General features: G+C 39.4%; 1 protein-coding gene across 1 annotated transcript in view; it reads left to right on the top strand.

Annotated features, from left to right (window-relative positions):
• dnah6 (dynein, axonemal, heavy chain 6) overlaps positions 1-11,309 on the top strand; it is a 77,523-nt gene extending 66,214 nt beyond the window's left edge. Inside the window, exons 78-83 of the mRNA XM_065954021.1 lie at positions 614-741; positions 1,050-1,235; positions 1,827-1,899; positions 2,239-2,390; positions 5,347-5,569; positions 5,820-11,309. Of these exons, the coding sequence (XP_065810093.1) occupies positions 614-741; positions 1,050-1,235; positions 1,827-1,899; positions 2,239-2,390; positions 5,347-5,569; positions 5,820-5,923 (866 nt within the window). The 3' untranslated portion in view covers positions 5,924-11,309. The remainder of the gene's footprint in view (positions 1-613; positions 742-1,049; positions 1,236-1,826; positions 1,900-2,238; positions 2,391-5,346; positions 5,570-5,819) is intronic.
• Positions 11,310-16,569: the final 5,260 nt, after the last annotated feature.

Raw genomic sequence — 16,569 nt, 5'->3', positions numbered from 1 at the left:
AACTTTGTTTGTTAGGGGGCAGATCTCTGATGCCGGCAGGTATTATGAAAGCTGAGTCGGCACTTATAATAACAGGATTTGGGGCGGCAGTAGCTCAGTCTGTAGGGACTGGGGTTGGAAACTGGAGGGTCGCTGGCTCAAATCCGGAAATTGGCCTGATAGCTGGAGAGGTGCCAGTCCATTTCCTGAGCACTGCAGATGTGCCCTTGAGCAAGGCACCAAACCCCAAAACTGCTCAGGAGCGCTTGCTATGGGCAGCCCCCTCACTCTGAGACCTCTCCATTAATGCATGTCCATAGGATCCTGTTTGTGCACGTGTGGGTATTTCGGCCTATGTTTGTGTTCATGTTCATTAAACAGAGTGTAAAAACAAATTTGCGGGATTAATAAAGTATAAATTATTATTAAATTATTATTATTATTATGTTTGGTAGCAGCCAGGATTATTCTTCATAATTGGAAGAGCCCACATAAGATGTTGAATTTGAATGGAATTCTAAAATTAAAATATGTAGGAACTATTTTGTAAAATGTATTGTCTTGTGCTATGTTTTATCTGTCCATGTTTGTCTACCTGTTTCCATACCTGCATTCCTGTCTTTTCTGTTTGCAGAGTGCCTGGACATGGATGAGGCCCTTGAAACTCTGTTTGTCCAAGATGAAAAGGGCTGCCTTAACTCCCTGACAATTGTTCTGACCCAGGAGGCAGACCGATTCAACAACCTGCTGAGACTGCTCAGGGTGACATACATAACCATGACCCTCTAACACTCATTTTTCATATATATTTCATTGAAGTCGCGTAACTAAGGAATAGTTTCGAAATTAATTTCTTGAGTCTAATTTAATTTGCAAACATTGCAAGATAAATCCAACTTTTTACAACAGGGAAATTACCTGAGGAAGTAAATAAACGCACAAAAAACAAATGACCAAACTCCTTTATATTAAGTTGCGTCAATATATCCAATTGACGCAACATTTTTTGAAATCTTCATTGCCCCTTTTGCAACCTTATTATGATGCATGATTTTTCTGTGTGTGCCCAGATGTCTCTAGTCACCTTGCAAAAGGCAATAGCAGGTCTGGTTGTGATGTCAGAGGAGATGGACCGCATATACACAAGCTTCCTTAACAACCAGGTTCCCACCCACTGGGCAAACTCTGCCTATCCTTCTCTCAAACCCCTGGCCTCCTGGGTTAGAGACCTAGCCCTCAGGACTGTATTTATCCAGGTTTGGATGACCGATGAAAATAATTGCCAACACACAATTACAGCCATATGTATCTACTGGAGTGCACTTAATTCTTCATAGTTGCATATATTAGTTCCCTTTTTCAGTATGTAATGTACACACACACAAACACCCCCACACACATACCGGTAGATGCCGACAAACAGGACAGAGCGGGGAGAGCTGCATTAGTTCATAAGGTGATGGGTATCCTTATTTTTGTATTGCTCCTGATTAAGCACCTGCCTAATTCAACGTTTGTTTCCACAAACGTCAAGACATGCAGAGCCAGACAGTATCTAGGTGGAAATCATTAGTAAAGGTTTGTTATAGCCCTTTCAATATACATTTCAAAACTCCTCAATTCTGATTAAGGAGTTTTGATGGAGTATTTAATTATTCTTGGACATTTGACTTATTAATTTAGAATATTTGGCCCCATGATTACAAAGCTATAGAGTCCCTTTCAAGTCACATAAGGTAACACTATGTCTTTATTGCACCAAATCTTGTAAAACTGAACATATGACATATTTTTTCATACAAATTCTTTAATTAAATCTCTTTCTCTTTACTCTCTCTCTTTGCTAGACTTGGATCACACGTGGTAACCCAAAATCTTTCTGGATCTCAGGATTCTTCTTTCCTCAGGGCTTTCTTACTGGTAAATCCCTGCAGCACAAAAATAACATTGTTTTCACACACCAAAACAGTAAGGCCTATTTCAAGGCAGCTTTATATATTTTTTCTATTAGTTTGTTTAACAGAGACTAATGCAATGAACATTGCTTCATATATAAAAAAACAAAGTAGATACCATGCATACAGGTTTCTAGCCATGGCTAATTTGCAACCCCTGACCCTGGCTAGGCTTTTAGTCGACTTTGGCATGTAGACTACTTTTCTTTCACGCATGAAAAAAAATTCTGAATTTCACAATTTTGTTTAAAATGTTGATTATGACCTATGTTTTTAATATTAACTTGTGTCTCCTGGCCTGTAGGGGTGCTTCAGAATCATGCCAGGCACTATAATTTCCCCATTGATGAGCTCAACTTCCGCTTCAACATGGTTTCAGTGTACAGAGATCAGGTAGCAGTTTGTGAGGCTCTAAGCACTCTGCCGTACAACGATAAACTGGAAATGGATGAGAAGGTACTGACAAGGAATTGTGTGAGTGATATAAGATGTTTTAGGATTCTGGTAAATTTAGTCACTGCTTTAAGACAAGAAATGACTGCACAAAACCTGCCTATTTTTTTACATTGAAAATGAAAGTCATGTGCTAATGATAAGTGGTAAATTTACAACATTTAAATATCACCTTTCTAGTACTCTTCCGTGCATTAACAATAAATGTCACATTCACCCATCCTTATACACATTCCAAATCTGATGGCCAAGGCTGATCATCAGCGCCAACTGAACCCAATCATACATTTTAACATGTGCTATGCCTCTACTGTAGGAGCAATAGTTGTAATGGTGTTTCCCAATACTGTATGTAGATAGGATACACTTTTACGCTACAATATGGTAAATGGTAAATGGACGGACTTGAGCTTATGCTATGTAGTGAGACCATCAGAAGTAACTAATCCCATTCAGTCGCATTCATACACTGCTGACAAAGCAATGGGAGCAATTCAGAGTTAGCTGTCTTGCCCAAGGACACATCGGACATGTTGCTGCAGGAGCTGGGGATGGAACCCTCGACCTTCCTGTTAAGAGACAATGACTCTACCAACTGAGCCACAGCCAGCCCTATATATATACTGAAATTGTTAACCTAATTTAATCAATTTGACCCCAGCAATTTAAACCTCCAGAAAATTATTATAATAAAAAATATGGAACATAATTAATTATTTTTTTTTGCCTGTTTGATTGGTATGTATTTTTTTAAATGGACAGTGCCCACGAAACACAACCAGACATTATTCCACAGTCACATGGGAGACTGGATTGTAAAGCAAGGGTAATTTCTGTACCCAATTATCCCACAAAACCTGTATAAGTTTCACTACTTATGAGGAATGAAAAAACCTGGAATGTCTTCAGAGACATGGTGGCTGGAATCAATGCCCTTCTAGTATCAGCCTCTAAAGGCTTGCTGATGTTGCTTTGCATTTTGACCTGTCCACTCCTACGCCAAAATAATATGGTTGACACCATATCATGGGGCCTGGATTCATTTTGATGACATCGGAAGCAGTAAGTGTAAACTGTCTTTCTAGTGAGGAGTGGGAGCAGAGTAATTGGAAGGTGAAGTGTCTGCTCACAGTTTAGAGACAACAGGGGGCCTGTACTACGAAGCGGGATTTGGGGATAGTGAGGTAACTTCAGTGTTAACCCTGGGTTTTCAATCCTACGAAGATCGTTCACTTGTTACCTGGGTATATTGCCACGGTAGCTTATGCTGCACACCTAACCTGTTCCGGAGCAGGTTATGTCCGAGATATGGGATCAACCTGTGGATATCTCCACTCACTGACCAATCAGATCTTTTGATCTTGTAGCTCCCGCAGCTGATCGAGAGGGGGGAGGAGGGAGAGAGGCCCTTCATGTGTCCCGTAGCCTATAATAACATTATAGTATGTAAAGTTAATGATTATTTTTAACTGATATCATCTGTAATCATTCAGCAGAGACTAAAAAAAAACACCGGAGCCTTTGAGTTGTGTTTTTAAGATGTTAAATTATGAACAGCTTCTTAGGCTTTGAATTATATTTTCATATTTAATGTTTAGTCTCTCCATACCGCTCTCTTTGTTATCGTCAGTGCTGCAGCAGAAATATAACTTCTCAAACTGTTACAATCACCACATGAAAGAGCAACACATCCAGTTAAGAGAAAAAAACAGGAGTTATTATCTTCAGTTCTAAGGTGAACTAACGATGGGAAAGAATTATAATAAATGGGGCGGCAGCAGCTCAGTCTGTAGGGATTAGGGTTGGGAATCGGAGGGTTGCCGGTTTAAGTCTGGAAATTGTGCTCACTTCCTGAGCACTGCCAAGGTTCCCTTGAGCAAGGCACCGGACACCAAAACTGCTCTGGAGCGTTCGCTGTGGGCAAGTGTGGCTCTCATTCTGAGACCTCTCCATTAATGCATGTCCATAGGATCCTGTTTGTGCATTTGTGTGTATTTCGGCCTATGTTTGTGTAGCATTTTCATTAGACAGTGTGTAAAACCGAATTTCCCCTCGCAGGATTAATAATGTATAAATTATTATTATTATTAAGCCGTAGTTTGGACATTAAAACTCGCTGATGTTTCTTTTATCTGCTAGTTGTCTTTCCTGCATTTGTTACTGCAGCTGTGTAACTTTAGTCTCTGGGAGCCTGTTTGTTTTAAATGTTTTTATGTTGGTAATAGTTTGTTCAGAGTTTGTTAGATATGGCGATCTGCTGACGGGGGACGCAGTTATGCTTGTGATAGGTTATATGAAGCTTACCCCGCCCCTTTTATGTGAACGCACTCTTGGAAACTCGAGGGGAAGTTATCAGATTGCTAACCGGTTTCGTATGACTGTTTATCACAGTCTCTTACGTTAGGGCTAGTGAAGCCAGATAACCCAAAGATATCCTGGGTATGTTAATCTTGCTCTGTAGTACAGGCCCCAGGAGGATCAGAAGACCAAACAACATAAACAAATATGTGTAAATAATGATAGGTGTTATGCAGCTACATGCAGGACCCCAAGAACAACAATGCAAACACAATGTATAAAGCACACTTAGAAAATATAATAATCTTAATTTCTTTTACACATTTGGTCCTCATGAAATAAGGAGAAGTCCCCATATATGCAACAACTTACAAACACTTTTGCACTGGACATCAACCAAGTCACTTGAGATATGATGTAAACTTTCATTGGATTCTAATGAAAATTGCAATAAACAGATTCTACTTAGGCAATGAAAAAGTTGTTTTTTTGTAGCTAATGCTTGCAGGACAGTGGCCGTCAGAACAATGACAAATTTGAAAGTATACTATCCATATTGCTACATATATTAACTCAGGAGACAGAATTTGAAAAAGGAGATTGATATATGTTAACATGTATCTCTCATTTATCATTCCTTAATCTCATTTTGAAACCACAGTTACCAGAGCCTGAGAATGGCGTGCTAGTGCATGGAATGTTCATGGATTCTTGTCGCTGGGATGATGACAACATGGTGATTGAGGATGCATTACCAAAAGTGATGAACACAATGCTGCCAGTGATGCACTTTGAGCCACAGCAAAACTATGTGCCGGAACCTGACCTCTATCACGCTCCTCTGTACAAAACCTCAGCCAGGGCAGGGACTCTGTCAACCACAGGTACTATGAGATCCACTGACAAATACCCTTCATATTTTTGTATATAAAGGCATGAACTGTGATTTTTTTTATTCTGAAGGTTAAGGCAGAGTTTTTAGACCAAGAACATTATGTTATAAGTTTATGTTAGTTTACCTTGACAGTCCATTGCTCTTAGGTTTTCATTTCCATAACAATAATTTGACAATAAAGCCCTGTCACTGTTAAGTTTTAGTCTACTCCAACACCATTCATTTATGTCTCATTTCAGGTCACTCAACTAATTATGTTGTGACAGTTATGCTTCCCTCCAAGCGACCCAGTGATTATTGGATATCCAAAGGCTCTGCTCTCCTGTGCCAGTTGGAAGACTGAATCTGTAATAAGGACAAAGAGGATTGTTGAATGCAACTAAAACGTGTGCCTCTATGCCATACCTTTAATTAATTTGAAGCTTTCATGGAATTGTTTATACAGTTTTTTACCAACATTATTTACGCTGAAAACACACTTACCAGTACTTTAAATACATTGTACAAACCCGTATGAGCGTTGCGCTCATGTGGAATTTAATACCATATTTAGCAACAAACTCTTCAAAATGACTCTTGTTGAGTACATTTAATAAAATGATGGTATAAAACTGATCTAACCACGCAGTTGGGAAAGCTATTATGACTTGGACTGATGAATTTTACAGTACAGTTAGCCTATAGTGGAGAAAAGAGTGGGGAATGGATGCCAAAATACAAAATATAAATGGATAAAGAGTGAAGTGTGACCAGATAGATAGATGACAATCTTTATTATTATTATTTTTTTCTGCTGCAACAAGTGCTCACATCATCTACCAATTTGTGTCTTTTAGTGATGATGACTTATTAAATATAGTTCTTAAAAAGGGGTTGCAGTGGTCAGTGGGAGAGTCTGTGGTTTCTCAACTGGAAGGTTGGGGGTTCAATCCCCAGCTCCTGCAGCCACATGAAAGCTCAAGGTTTTTTAGGTTAGTACCGAAAAGGGTAAATTTGTTTTACAAACAAGGAGCAAAAAATTGACAGCCAGAGCAGGGAAACTAAAACTCCCCATTTAAAGGGTGAGCTCGCCCCATGCTGTTGCTGTAAAGAATAAATATCTGACAGGTTGGATTATGAATCACCTATAAGTTTGCTCTCCTATTTAACAATTTGATCATGAAACCAAAGAATGCTCAAGAAGACACCCGATGGAACATCCTGCAGTTAATAAGGTTAACCGGCAACGGGAACATTTGGATATAAATGAGCATCCCATAGAGGCTGAGTCAGTCTGAAGATGGGGAGGGGTTCACCACTCACCACCAATTTAAGAATAATGTTTCTCAATGCAAAATTGCAGAATTTGATCAACTAGAGTATGAATCTTTTAATGTTATATTCAAAGATTCTATAGAAAATGTGTGTACACAAGATACAAGGCTCGGATGGCAACGCATTAAAAACAGACATGACATGATGAGTGAACAGTACTGCATAGGCTCTATAACACTTACACCATTGTCAATGATCACAGTTTGTCACTGCATCAACAAATTATAGCTGAAATTCTACCTGGCAGAGAGGAAACCACACATAAACCCAATACAGAAACGCCTCCAACTTCCTTGAGCCTGAACTCATAAGATTCACTGAGGTGAAGAGGAAAACTATCCTCTATTCCAGGGATGTCAGACATACGGTCCGCGGGCCGTGTCCGGCCCGACAGCAGGTTTCATCTGGCTCGCGAGATGTTTTGGGAAGAAGGAAATGTATTGAAAAATATTTTGAGATTTTTTATAAATTAAATATTTGTAATACGTATTTTCCCCGAATTGTATTAAAAATGTAAAATGAGCAACGTAAAGGTTGATATGATACGAATATTAATTAAACGTGGCACTTTGAACTCTCTTCTCAGCAGGGAGTATCACGAGCTGCTCCTGCATTACGCTGGTAGTACATCACATCAGAAAACAGGCTGAACACCTGAGAGAGGTGACACAGAATGCAATTTCAAGAGAGATCGAAGGAGCGACATTTCTTTAGTTTTATTTGCTCACAAGTTGCCAGAATTTTATAAAAGCTACGGGACTTAACCGCTGCACTGCGCACGCATCATGACGGCCTTCAGTTCTGTGCACACTTCTTTCCAGTTTCTCCTGTCTTCACTGATGTAAAACAAAAGTTTTGGCTGATAATAACAAAGCTTCCTATGGAGTGAGCCACAAAGAGCAGCTCGTGCAAATAAAAAACAATCCTCTCCGCCATGCGTAACGGCCAAGACCGTCTCCACACATCCAGACTAAGTGTAGGTTGTGGACACCGGCGTTGAGCCAGATGGTTATTGTAAAAACAGTAAATTAAAATGAATATTAACTGATTTTATTTACAGATGGTTCATTTTTAGGTCACCCAGAGGTGAACATGTTGTGTTGATCACCTAAAAGTTTCAGCGCGACATCACTTCTCAATGCAGTAGCCTGCTGTTGCACCTTTATCACCAGCTTTCATCAGACTGTAAAACTATAACTATTACTGAACATTTCATTCTTATCCTAAAACGATATCACGCACAGGCTGTCCAATCATACAGAGGTCTGCTGGTTTAACCGATCAGGTTCTGCAGGAATCTGGCTGATTCCTTGAATTACGCACGGAGATGGCACAGATTCATGGAGCATAAAAAGTCAGTGACAGAGTTAGATTACGATATTGCGGACACGTAGAAGAACAGACTGCCAGACTCGTATCAAAAGTCGTTTAACTGAGTTTACTTAGTTGAAAAACGTGCACTCCACACAGAGCAGATCAGACTGCTGCGCAAAGCTGAAGGATCAATTCAAGTCTTTTGGTTTGGAAACATGTTATCATTTTATAATGCCGACTACTAAAATACCTGAAGATGCATCAAAGACACTCTGTTTGTTTGTGACAACTTATTCATGTGAGCAGGTTTTATCTGTAATGAACCTTAGCAAACTGTGCTGTGGCCTGACACACACAAGTCTCTCTCTCTCTCTCTCTCTCTCTCTCATGCACTGATCCAAGGGCAGGTAGAATAACCTGTGTCAAAGTTTCTATAACCTTGAACAGCAATATCTTAATATAATATAATAACCTCAAACAAAACATAATTATTTATATTTTCTTCTGTGATGTGGTAAATTTATATGTTTCCCTGTGCCAACATGCAGTTTGCAATGACAGTTAACCCCTCTGCTTAATGTTAATGTTAAAGTTTTCTATACAATAATACATTTGAACAACAGGTCTCATTTGAACAAATCCAGCCCCCGACCCAATAGAACTTTGACATCCCTGCTCTAGTCCAACATGTCAAAAGTTGAATTTGAGCATCATGGACTTTGCATCCTCCTGGAAAAGAGGAGAGCAACTGTACTACTTATTATCAGTTCATATTGCAAAGCCAACATATGTGATGGTATTGGGGTTGATTTGTACATGTGGCATGTATAGCCAGCACATTTTTTAAGGCTCCATTGATCACTTTTTTTTAGGGAAGGCCTTGCTTTTTTCAGCAAGACAATGCCAAACCACATTCTGCACTTTGCCTGCAGTTCCCCCTTCTTACCCATTAAAAATGTTTTGGCTGTATGAGACGTACAATAAAAAAAGAGACTCTAAACTGCTGGAATCCTACAAAAAGCAAGGGTAACATTATATTTTGACAGTTCATCTGTTGACGCTCAACAAGCTATCAGTAGATATTCAGTTGCGTGTCAACAGTGTGTCAGTTGATATTCAACAAGACTTTTAAAACAGACGAGTAACAAACATTGAGCTCACTAATAGTAGACTATAAGGTGCATTTCAAGGTGCTACAAGATTTTCCAAAAAGTGTTTTCTGACTGTCTTTTTTAAAAACATGTTGATTGACAATCAACTACTCTGAATCAATCTGTCACTTGAAAGTCAACAGTATGATGTCAACATATGATCCAGATAGTATGACCTCCTCATTCACAAGGTTACTCACTCATCAATTGACTGACTTGTCAACTCTCTGTTAGATTAATTGACTGTCAATAGGTAAGCTACTAATTTGACTATCTGCTGATTGTCAACATATATATAGATGACTATCAACAGACTATAAGTTGGCATTAGTAGCTAAGCATTTGAAGACATTTGTCAAGACTATCCAATTAAAGTGAAAACAGTTAAGAACAGGACAAACTCTATAAGCTATCAACAGAGCAAACAGAGACAAGTTTGCACAACTGCATACTCCAACTTTGTACAGAAAATGTGCTTAAAAAAAGGTGAAAATCACAATAAATCTGGCCATATTGATAACTGCAGTTATGTGAAAAGAGAGTTTTTAAGTTCTGTGAGCTGCTAATACACATGATCGACTCTACAAGGTTTCAGTTATGAGTTATTGTGAAACAATGTTGAAACTAATATGACTGTTGGCTATGTAGTCTTTGTAATGACATCTTTTACAGTTTTATATCTCATTAGATTTAGGACAAACTTTTACTTTCTTTGCAATCTTTAACATAATAAAAGATCATTGTGTAGTAAATGGCAAAGTTGAAATTGGATCCAAAAATAATTTTCTACAGTAATTGGGATGAGATGATTAGTGGTACAAGTTATTCTTGTCTTATCTGTGGTAAGCATTTCTTACGTCCTTTAGAAGTCTTCCAAGTACACCATGTTTATGTTTTCTTGCTAACCAGTAGGTCCACTCTATGAAGCAGAGCTGTTCTTTTAAGGTCTTCTCAGAACGATTCCCCCTCATACGCTAAATTTCCCTCTTGTATGTCTGCCATGCTCTCTCAATGTGTTGAGTGTGTAGTCCTGTTTATGGATCTACATAATTCTGACTGTGGTTGATCCTGACATGCCTGTAGCCCTCATGGGAAAGACTGGCATACGCTCTCCACTCATCACTCAACTAGACTTTGACGCTTGACATGTTTCTTAATAATGGGAACAAGAGTCTTCTTGTTTCTTTTCTTCACAAGGCGAAGCATGGGACATCTGCTTGCAGCGTTTAGCTCGAGAATACTCCAGGTGTTACCAAAGTGTCCTCTTCCGTACTACCAAAACACAGTATGAGCAGTTTTACAAAACAAACTCTTGACTCTATATGATTTACTGTGATTATATGAATTTTTTTTAATTATCTTTAATTGTTTTAGATTTCTTATATGACTTTGAGATATGAATTTATTTATTGGTGATAAAAAGAATCGGATCTGGGTGTGATTGTGTATTCTATGCTTCACCAATCGCCCATCCTTCACTGGACTGGACTGAAATTTGCTCTAAACAAAAAAACCTGAACTTGAAAACATGAGCTGAATGGTTACGTTAATAAAATGAATAGCAGTAAGTCATTTTTTTTAATCATAACTCGTCAGGTTTTCATTTTCTTATGACCAAATTTGGAAATAAATACCCACATTTTAACATAGAGTTTCCCAAGAATATATATTTTATATTTCCTTGAAACTTGTTTTAAGTGAAAGTGTCAATAATCATTATAAACATTTTTTTTTTAAATGTAATTTTACTCTTTCATTGTTCACACAGTTTTTTGTACTTTTCACTGGCTGTAATATAACATTCTGTGATTTTATTTCACATGTACATACAGTATTTTTCCTGAGTAAAATTCAGCGTTTTTTGCCTTTCTAATACCAAAAGATAATTCCATAAATTTGAAGCAACAGTTTGTAATGGGTAGGTCAGATGCATACAAGATGTCATCTTGGTCCATAAATGGAATATCTAATATGAATCTTAAGTTCTTAGCTCAACACACACACACACACACACACACACACACACACACACACACACACACACACACACACACACACACACACACACACACACACACACACACACACACACACACACACACACTAGAGAGAAGGAGAAGACTAGACAAAGCAGTCAACTGTCACAAAACAGAGGAGAAGAATGGATGAATTGATTTTTAGTTTTAACAAATTAGTTCAGAAAGTTGGAGATTCTTAAATAATATGTGCATTGTGCTAAAGAACTAAGATTGGTATTATGTTCTGGCATACCGAACAAGGTGACATCATGTAGTATGCAACTGACAAATACATTACAAGCTCTAACTTACAAATTTCCAGAACCCAATGAAAAAACTCCGTCATGGTCTATCTTTACACATCACACAGATGGAAAACTTTGAAGTCAAAACAGTGTAAGACCCATTCTTGAGAATTGGGAAAAATCATGTCCCAGGCAAACAGGCTTAAAAATATCCCTTACAAACACACTTATTCCTGTTTTTTCAAATGAAAATTTATATTTTTTAGCAAATTTTTCTGGCACTCAAAGGCGGTCAGTCTCACTGTAGCCTCTCGCAGCAGTCCCAGCTGCAGTCAGAGCAGAGAGGAGTCTAGCGACTGGATGTTTTCATAGCATGGGTAAGCTATATAGCTGGTGTGCTTTGGCATGGTACAGTTCATGCACGAGCACAAGCATGCGGGTACACAACGTTGACAGCCTTCATTCAGGAGAAATCCCGGAGTAATACGGACTTTTCATATATATATATATATAATCTATAAAGTGCATTATCTGTACTGTTTGTTTCTGTTTGTCTGTATCTGCCTAGCCCATGCTAATGTCCTGTAAATGTGTTTGTCTTGATGTGTCATGACTGTGGTTTATGTTTCATGCAGAACAGGAACCTGCTGGAAACCAGTTTTTTAAACTGAGTCAGGCCCATTAAACTGTAACTTAATGTTCCTTTTAAACTTTCCTGTATAATAAATGAAATGAAAATTATAGTTTGCTTATCAGTAATCACTTTTTTTTGCCATCTGATAGGATGGAAATGCACCTTTTTCCCCCACTGCAATCGTGGAGGGCCCTTACGTGCGCATGGGCCCCATGTTTAATGGAGAGCTCTAGGTTAGAGGTGTCATTAAGCAGGAGAAGATTTGGTGAGAACGGAATGGGTTTGGCCAATATACCGCATAAAATGTTACAAACTTTCCTCCAGAAATCTGCAACCCCTGGGCACTCCCGGACCATATAAAGAAAAGTGCTCATAGTGTTATTAGGGCATAAACTACAGTTAGGAGATGGTATAGGACTTGAATTTTATGTAGAATGAACTTAAAGTGAATAAGTTGGGGGTTTGGATTTCTGGAGGATAAAAGAGTATTTTGCCAGATTAAAGGCCAATTAGGATTGCCATCAGTAAGTGGTATGTCCCTCTTCCATGCACTATAAATGGATAAATATTTAACAGAGGCTTTCAGCAAACTGACATAGAAGGTGAGACGATGCCATTGGCTTTGTTCAGTACTGCATGAAATGGATGGGAGCCCAATGGACTATCAGGGTACGCCATAAGTGTGCATTGCTGTGTGCAGCTGCAGGTAGAAAATAAAATAAGTTCCAGGTAAATTAAAAAGCTTCTGAATGTCTTGGAATGAGGTAAGGCCCCCTACTCCAAAAATATCATTAAGTGTGTGTACACCCTTATTGAAATAGCCGATTGAAGTTCTTTCCAATAGCCACTAGGTGGCGGCAGAGGAAGCACAGAGCTGAAAAAAATTGATGCATGGGAGAATACATTTTGATAACTGAGATGCGAGAAAGGAATGAGAGGGGTGAGTTGTTACACCTTTGAAGGTCGGTCTTAACCTCTGCAAGCACTTCTTTGTAATTACATGACACCGTGTGAGTAACTGAGGGGCTGATAGTGACCCCCAAATATTTGAAGTTCTGAACCACTTTGATGTCAGATGTGGTAGCCACCAATTTGGCCTGTGTATTTAGAGGTAGTAGTGCTGATTTCCCCCAATTAATGTTGTATCCAGAGATCTGTCTGAAGTTATTACAGATTTAAGAGGTGGGGAAGAGACCGTGGGATATTTTGAGCAAAGAGTAATATGTTGTCTACAGAGAAATGTAATGCTTGGTATCATGAATAACAATAGGTTCATGGGAAACAGACAGCCAGATGGCCTGGACTATGGGTTTGAGAGATAAGATAAAAAGCAGTGGGGAAAGAGGACAGCCCTGACGTGAACTGTGAAAAAGAGGAAAGAGTTTGGATCAAGTGGAGCCTGTCTGCACCATAGCTGTGGGGTTGTTATAAAGTAATTGTACCATAGATAGAAAACCATATGACGTAGTACTGCCCACACATAGTGCTACTCAAGGTGGTCAAATGCCTTTTCGGCATCTAGAGAAAGAAAGAAAGCATTATTGGCAGAATCTGAAATTTCCATAATGTGGAGAAGACGTCGTGTATTGTCGGATGCATTACGATTCTTGATGAAGCCAGTTTGGTCATCCTTTACCAGATTAGTCATAAATGGCTCCAATCGAGAGGCTAGTGTTTTGGCAAAAATCTTCATGCCTGTGTTCAGAATGGATGGGGGGGGGGGGGGGGGTGACTTCCCTTTGTTCATGTTCCCCAGAGCTTAATGGAGTTCACAAATAGTTATTGGGTCATCTAGTAGCAATCGGGCATCCTGGTGAACTCTCTGATCCAGGTCTACACTCCCTCCCGCCCACTACGCTCTGCCATGAAAGGCGCCTGATCCAACCTTCACAACAGGGTCCTAAGTCTCTGACTACACTCTTCTCCTCTGTCGTCCCCCGGTGGTGGAATGAACTTCCAAACTCCATTCGATCTGCAGAGTCCCTCTGTACCTTTAAGAAAAAGATAAAGACCCAGCTCTTTCATGAATACCTACTAACTTAATGATGATGGTCTCCATATTATTGATGATGATGATGGTTGTGACGATGGTTTTTGTTTGATAACGATGACTTATAAGATGGTTTCTATACTGATTAGAGCTCTCAAGAACTGCCCTCAATGTTGTGCTTTGCCTCTGTGCAATGCCTGTCAGCACCAGTGTGTTCAATCGGACTCAAAGCTGATCGTTTGCTCTTACTGACATTGTTCCCTTTTTTCTAGATCCTTGCTTGTGTTGTACTTGTCGCTTTGGATAAAAGCGTCTGCTAAGTGAATTGTAGAATTGGTGAAGCTGTGTTAGCTGTGAGGGATTAAGCATATTTGGTTGTTGGGGTTATTTCTGAGGAATACAGTTTAGAGTAGAATGACAGAAAACAATTGTTGATATCATTTGGGCGGTAAGCAGATCGCCTGTGGGTGATTGGACTGCAGTTATGGTCGAAAGTCATTTGTTTTTTTAAGTTTCGAGGTTAGTAAGTAGCTTGGCAGAGCACTGTGGAGGTAAAACTTCTGTTTGCTCCTGTGGATAAGGAAGTCTGCCCTGAATCTAAGAGCTTGGTTCTTTATTCAATAATTGTAAATTGAAATCGGACGTGTTCTCATACAGATGTTTTGATATGAAAATATAATCTATACGTGAGAAAGATGTGAGGTGCCGAATAGCAGGTAAATTATTTTGCAGAAGGATTAGCTGTCATCAACTCCCATTTCCTTAGAGTTAAGGTTGCAAGACGCTGCTCTCTTCCCTCATCGGCTCCAGTTCTGTCCAAAGTGTGCAGCCAGACAGCATTGAAATCCCATCTCAATAACTTAGTCAAATAACCAAAGAAATTGCAATCAAATAAGTTTGGAGCATAAATACATATGAATGCCAGCTTTCTGTCACTAACCATAGTTTTGATATAGGCCACTCTACCCTCCAAGTCCCTTCCTGATCCCAGATCTGTAAATGAAAACTAAGTTTGGCAATGATCACTACTCCTCTGTTTTTTGTATAACATCATAGTATTTATTCTTTAATCTACAGACATCTTTCTCCAGTAAATGAGATTCTTAAAGAAAAGCCAGATCTACTTTTTTCCTCTGCAGGAAATCCATTGTAATTGTGCGTTTATGGGGAATATTTAGGCCACACGCATTCCAAGACATTAGGGAGATGTTAGTCTTGGCTGTCAGGATGGAATAATACTAATGTAAACACAGTTATTTGATGCAACAAGTTTTTGTTTTGGTCCATTCCTCGAGGTTCTGTCCCTCCCCCCAATCATTTCCAAAATCTGTTAAAAACACACATAGCAAACCCCACACCACCACTCCCAAAATCCCACCCATGAAAAAACAAAATTAAAGGTTAGGACTAGATCACTTCAGTAATACATTTTTAGAGAAGAGTTAATCAGTTAATAATGATTGGTTTTTAGCACTTATTCAGAACATTATACCGTCTAACTAAATAAATTCATTGTTCTTTAAATAAGCATTGAGCTAAATTACAGAAAGTCCGACAGTCAGCCAACGCCTCTGAGTATTACGTCTCGCCAGCATGTATAGTACAGTAGCATGTATAGTACAGTAGACTATCGTTGTCAAAAGTGTACAGGAGCATGTTCATAATTACCACTGGTCAGATAGCACGACTGTCCTCGAGTGAAGTCAGAAACTTTTCTGCCTCGAGAAGATCTTGGAAGAGGTGTTCCGATTCATGGATTAGCTTGATGACTGCTGGGTAGAGCAAGAAAGCCTCACAGCCTTGACTTCGAGCTCGGTTCATCACTGGGTAGCAGGGTCATCTACGTTTCAATGTATAGTCGCTGTAATCCGCTGTGAAACAGATTGCGTGCCCGGAGACCTCCACTGGTGTTCTCCTGGATTCTTTGAGGATGCCGCCTCTGTCCGTGAAGCGAAGACATTTCAGGATCATAACTTAGGGGGCTGAAGAAGATGAACGCGGGGCCCGATGCGTTGAGCCTGCATGAGCTCAGGGGGCTTATCAGCAAGGAATGGGAATCGCTTGGGTATGTTAGCAGACAGATAGGCTAGCGCATTCTCCATTTCTACTCCCTCTCTCATGTTTATCAGCCGCACATTGTCCCTTCTGCTTCTGTCCTCCATGTCAGCTAGTTTGGACTCTATCTGGTTTAGTGAGTTGCTATGGTCACCTGTAAACGACTGAAAAATGTTTTTGGCTGTAGACTCAACTTTCTTCAGAAGCTCCTGTAGCTTGGAGCTAACTGTGCGTTCTATGTTGATTTCCTCAGCGTGTTTTGTCAAGG

The sequence above is a fragment of the Labrus bergylta genome, chromosome 1 (assembly GCF_963930695.1).
Source record: "Labrus bergylta chromosome 1, fLabBer1.1, whole genome shotgun sequence".
Lineage (NCBI taxonomy): Eukaryota > Metazoa > Chordata > Actinopteri > Labriformes > Labridae > Labrus > Labrus bergylta.
The sequence above is the reverse complement of the archived record's forward strand: the minus strand, read 5'-3'. Positions and strand labels throughout refer to the sequence as shown.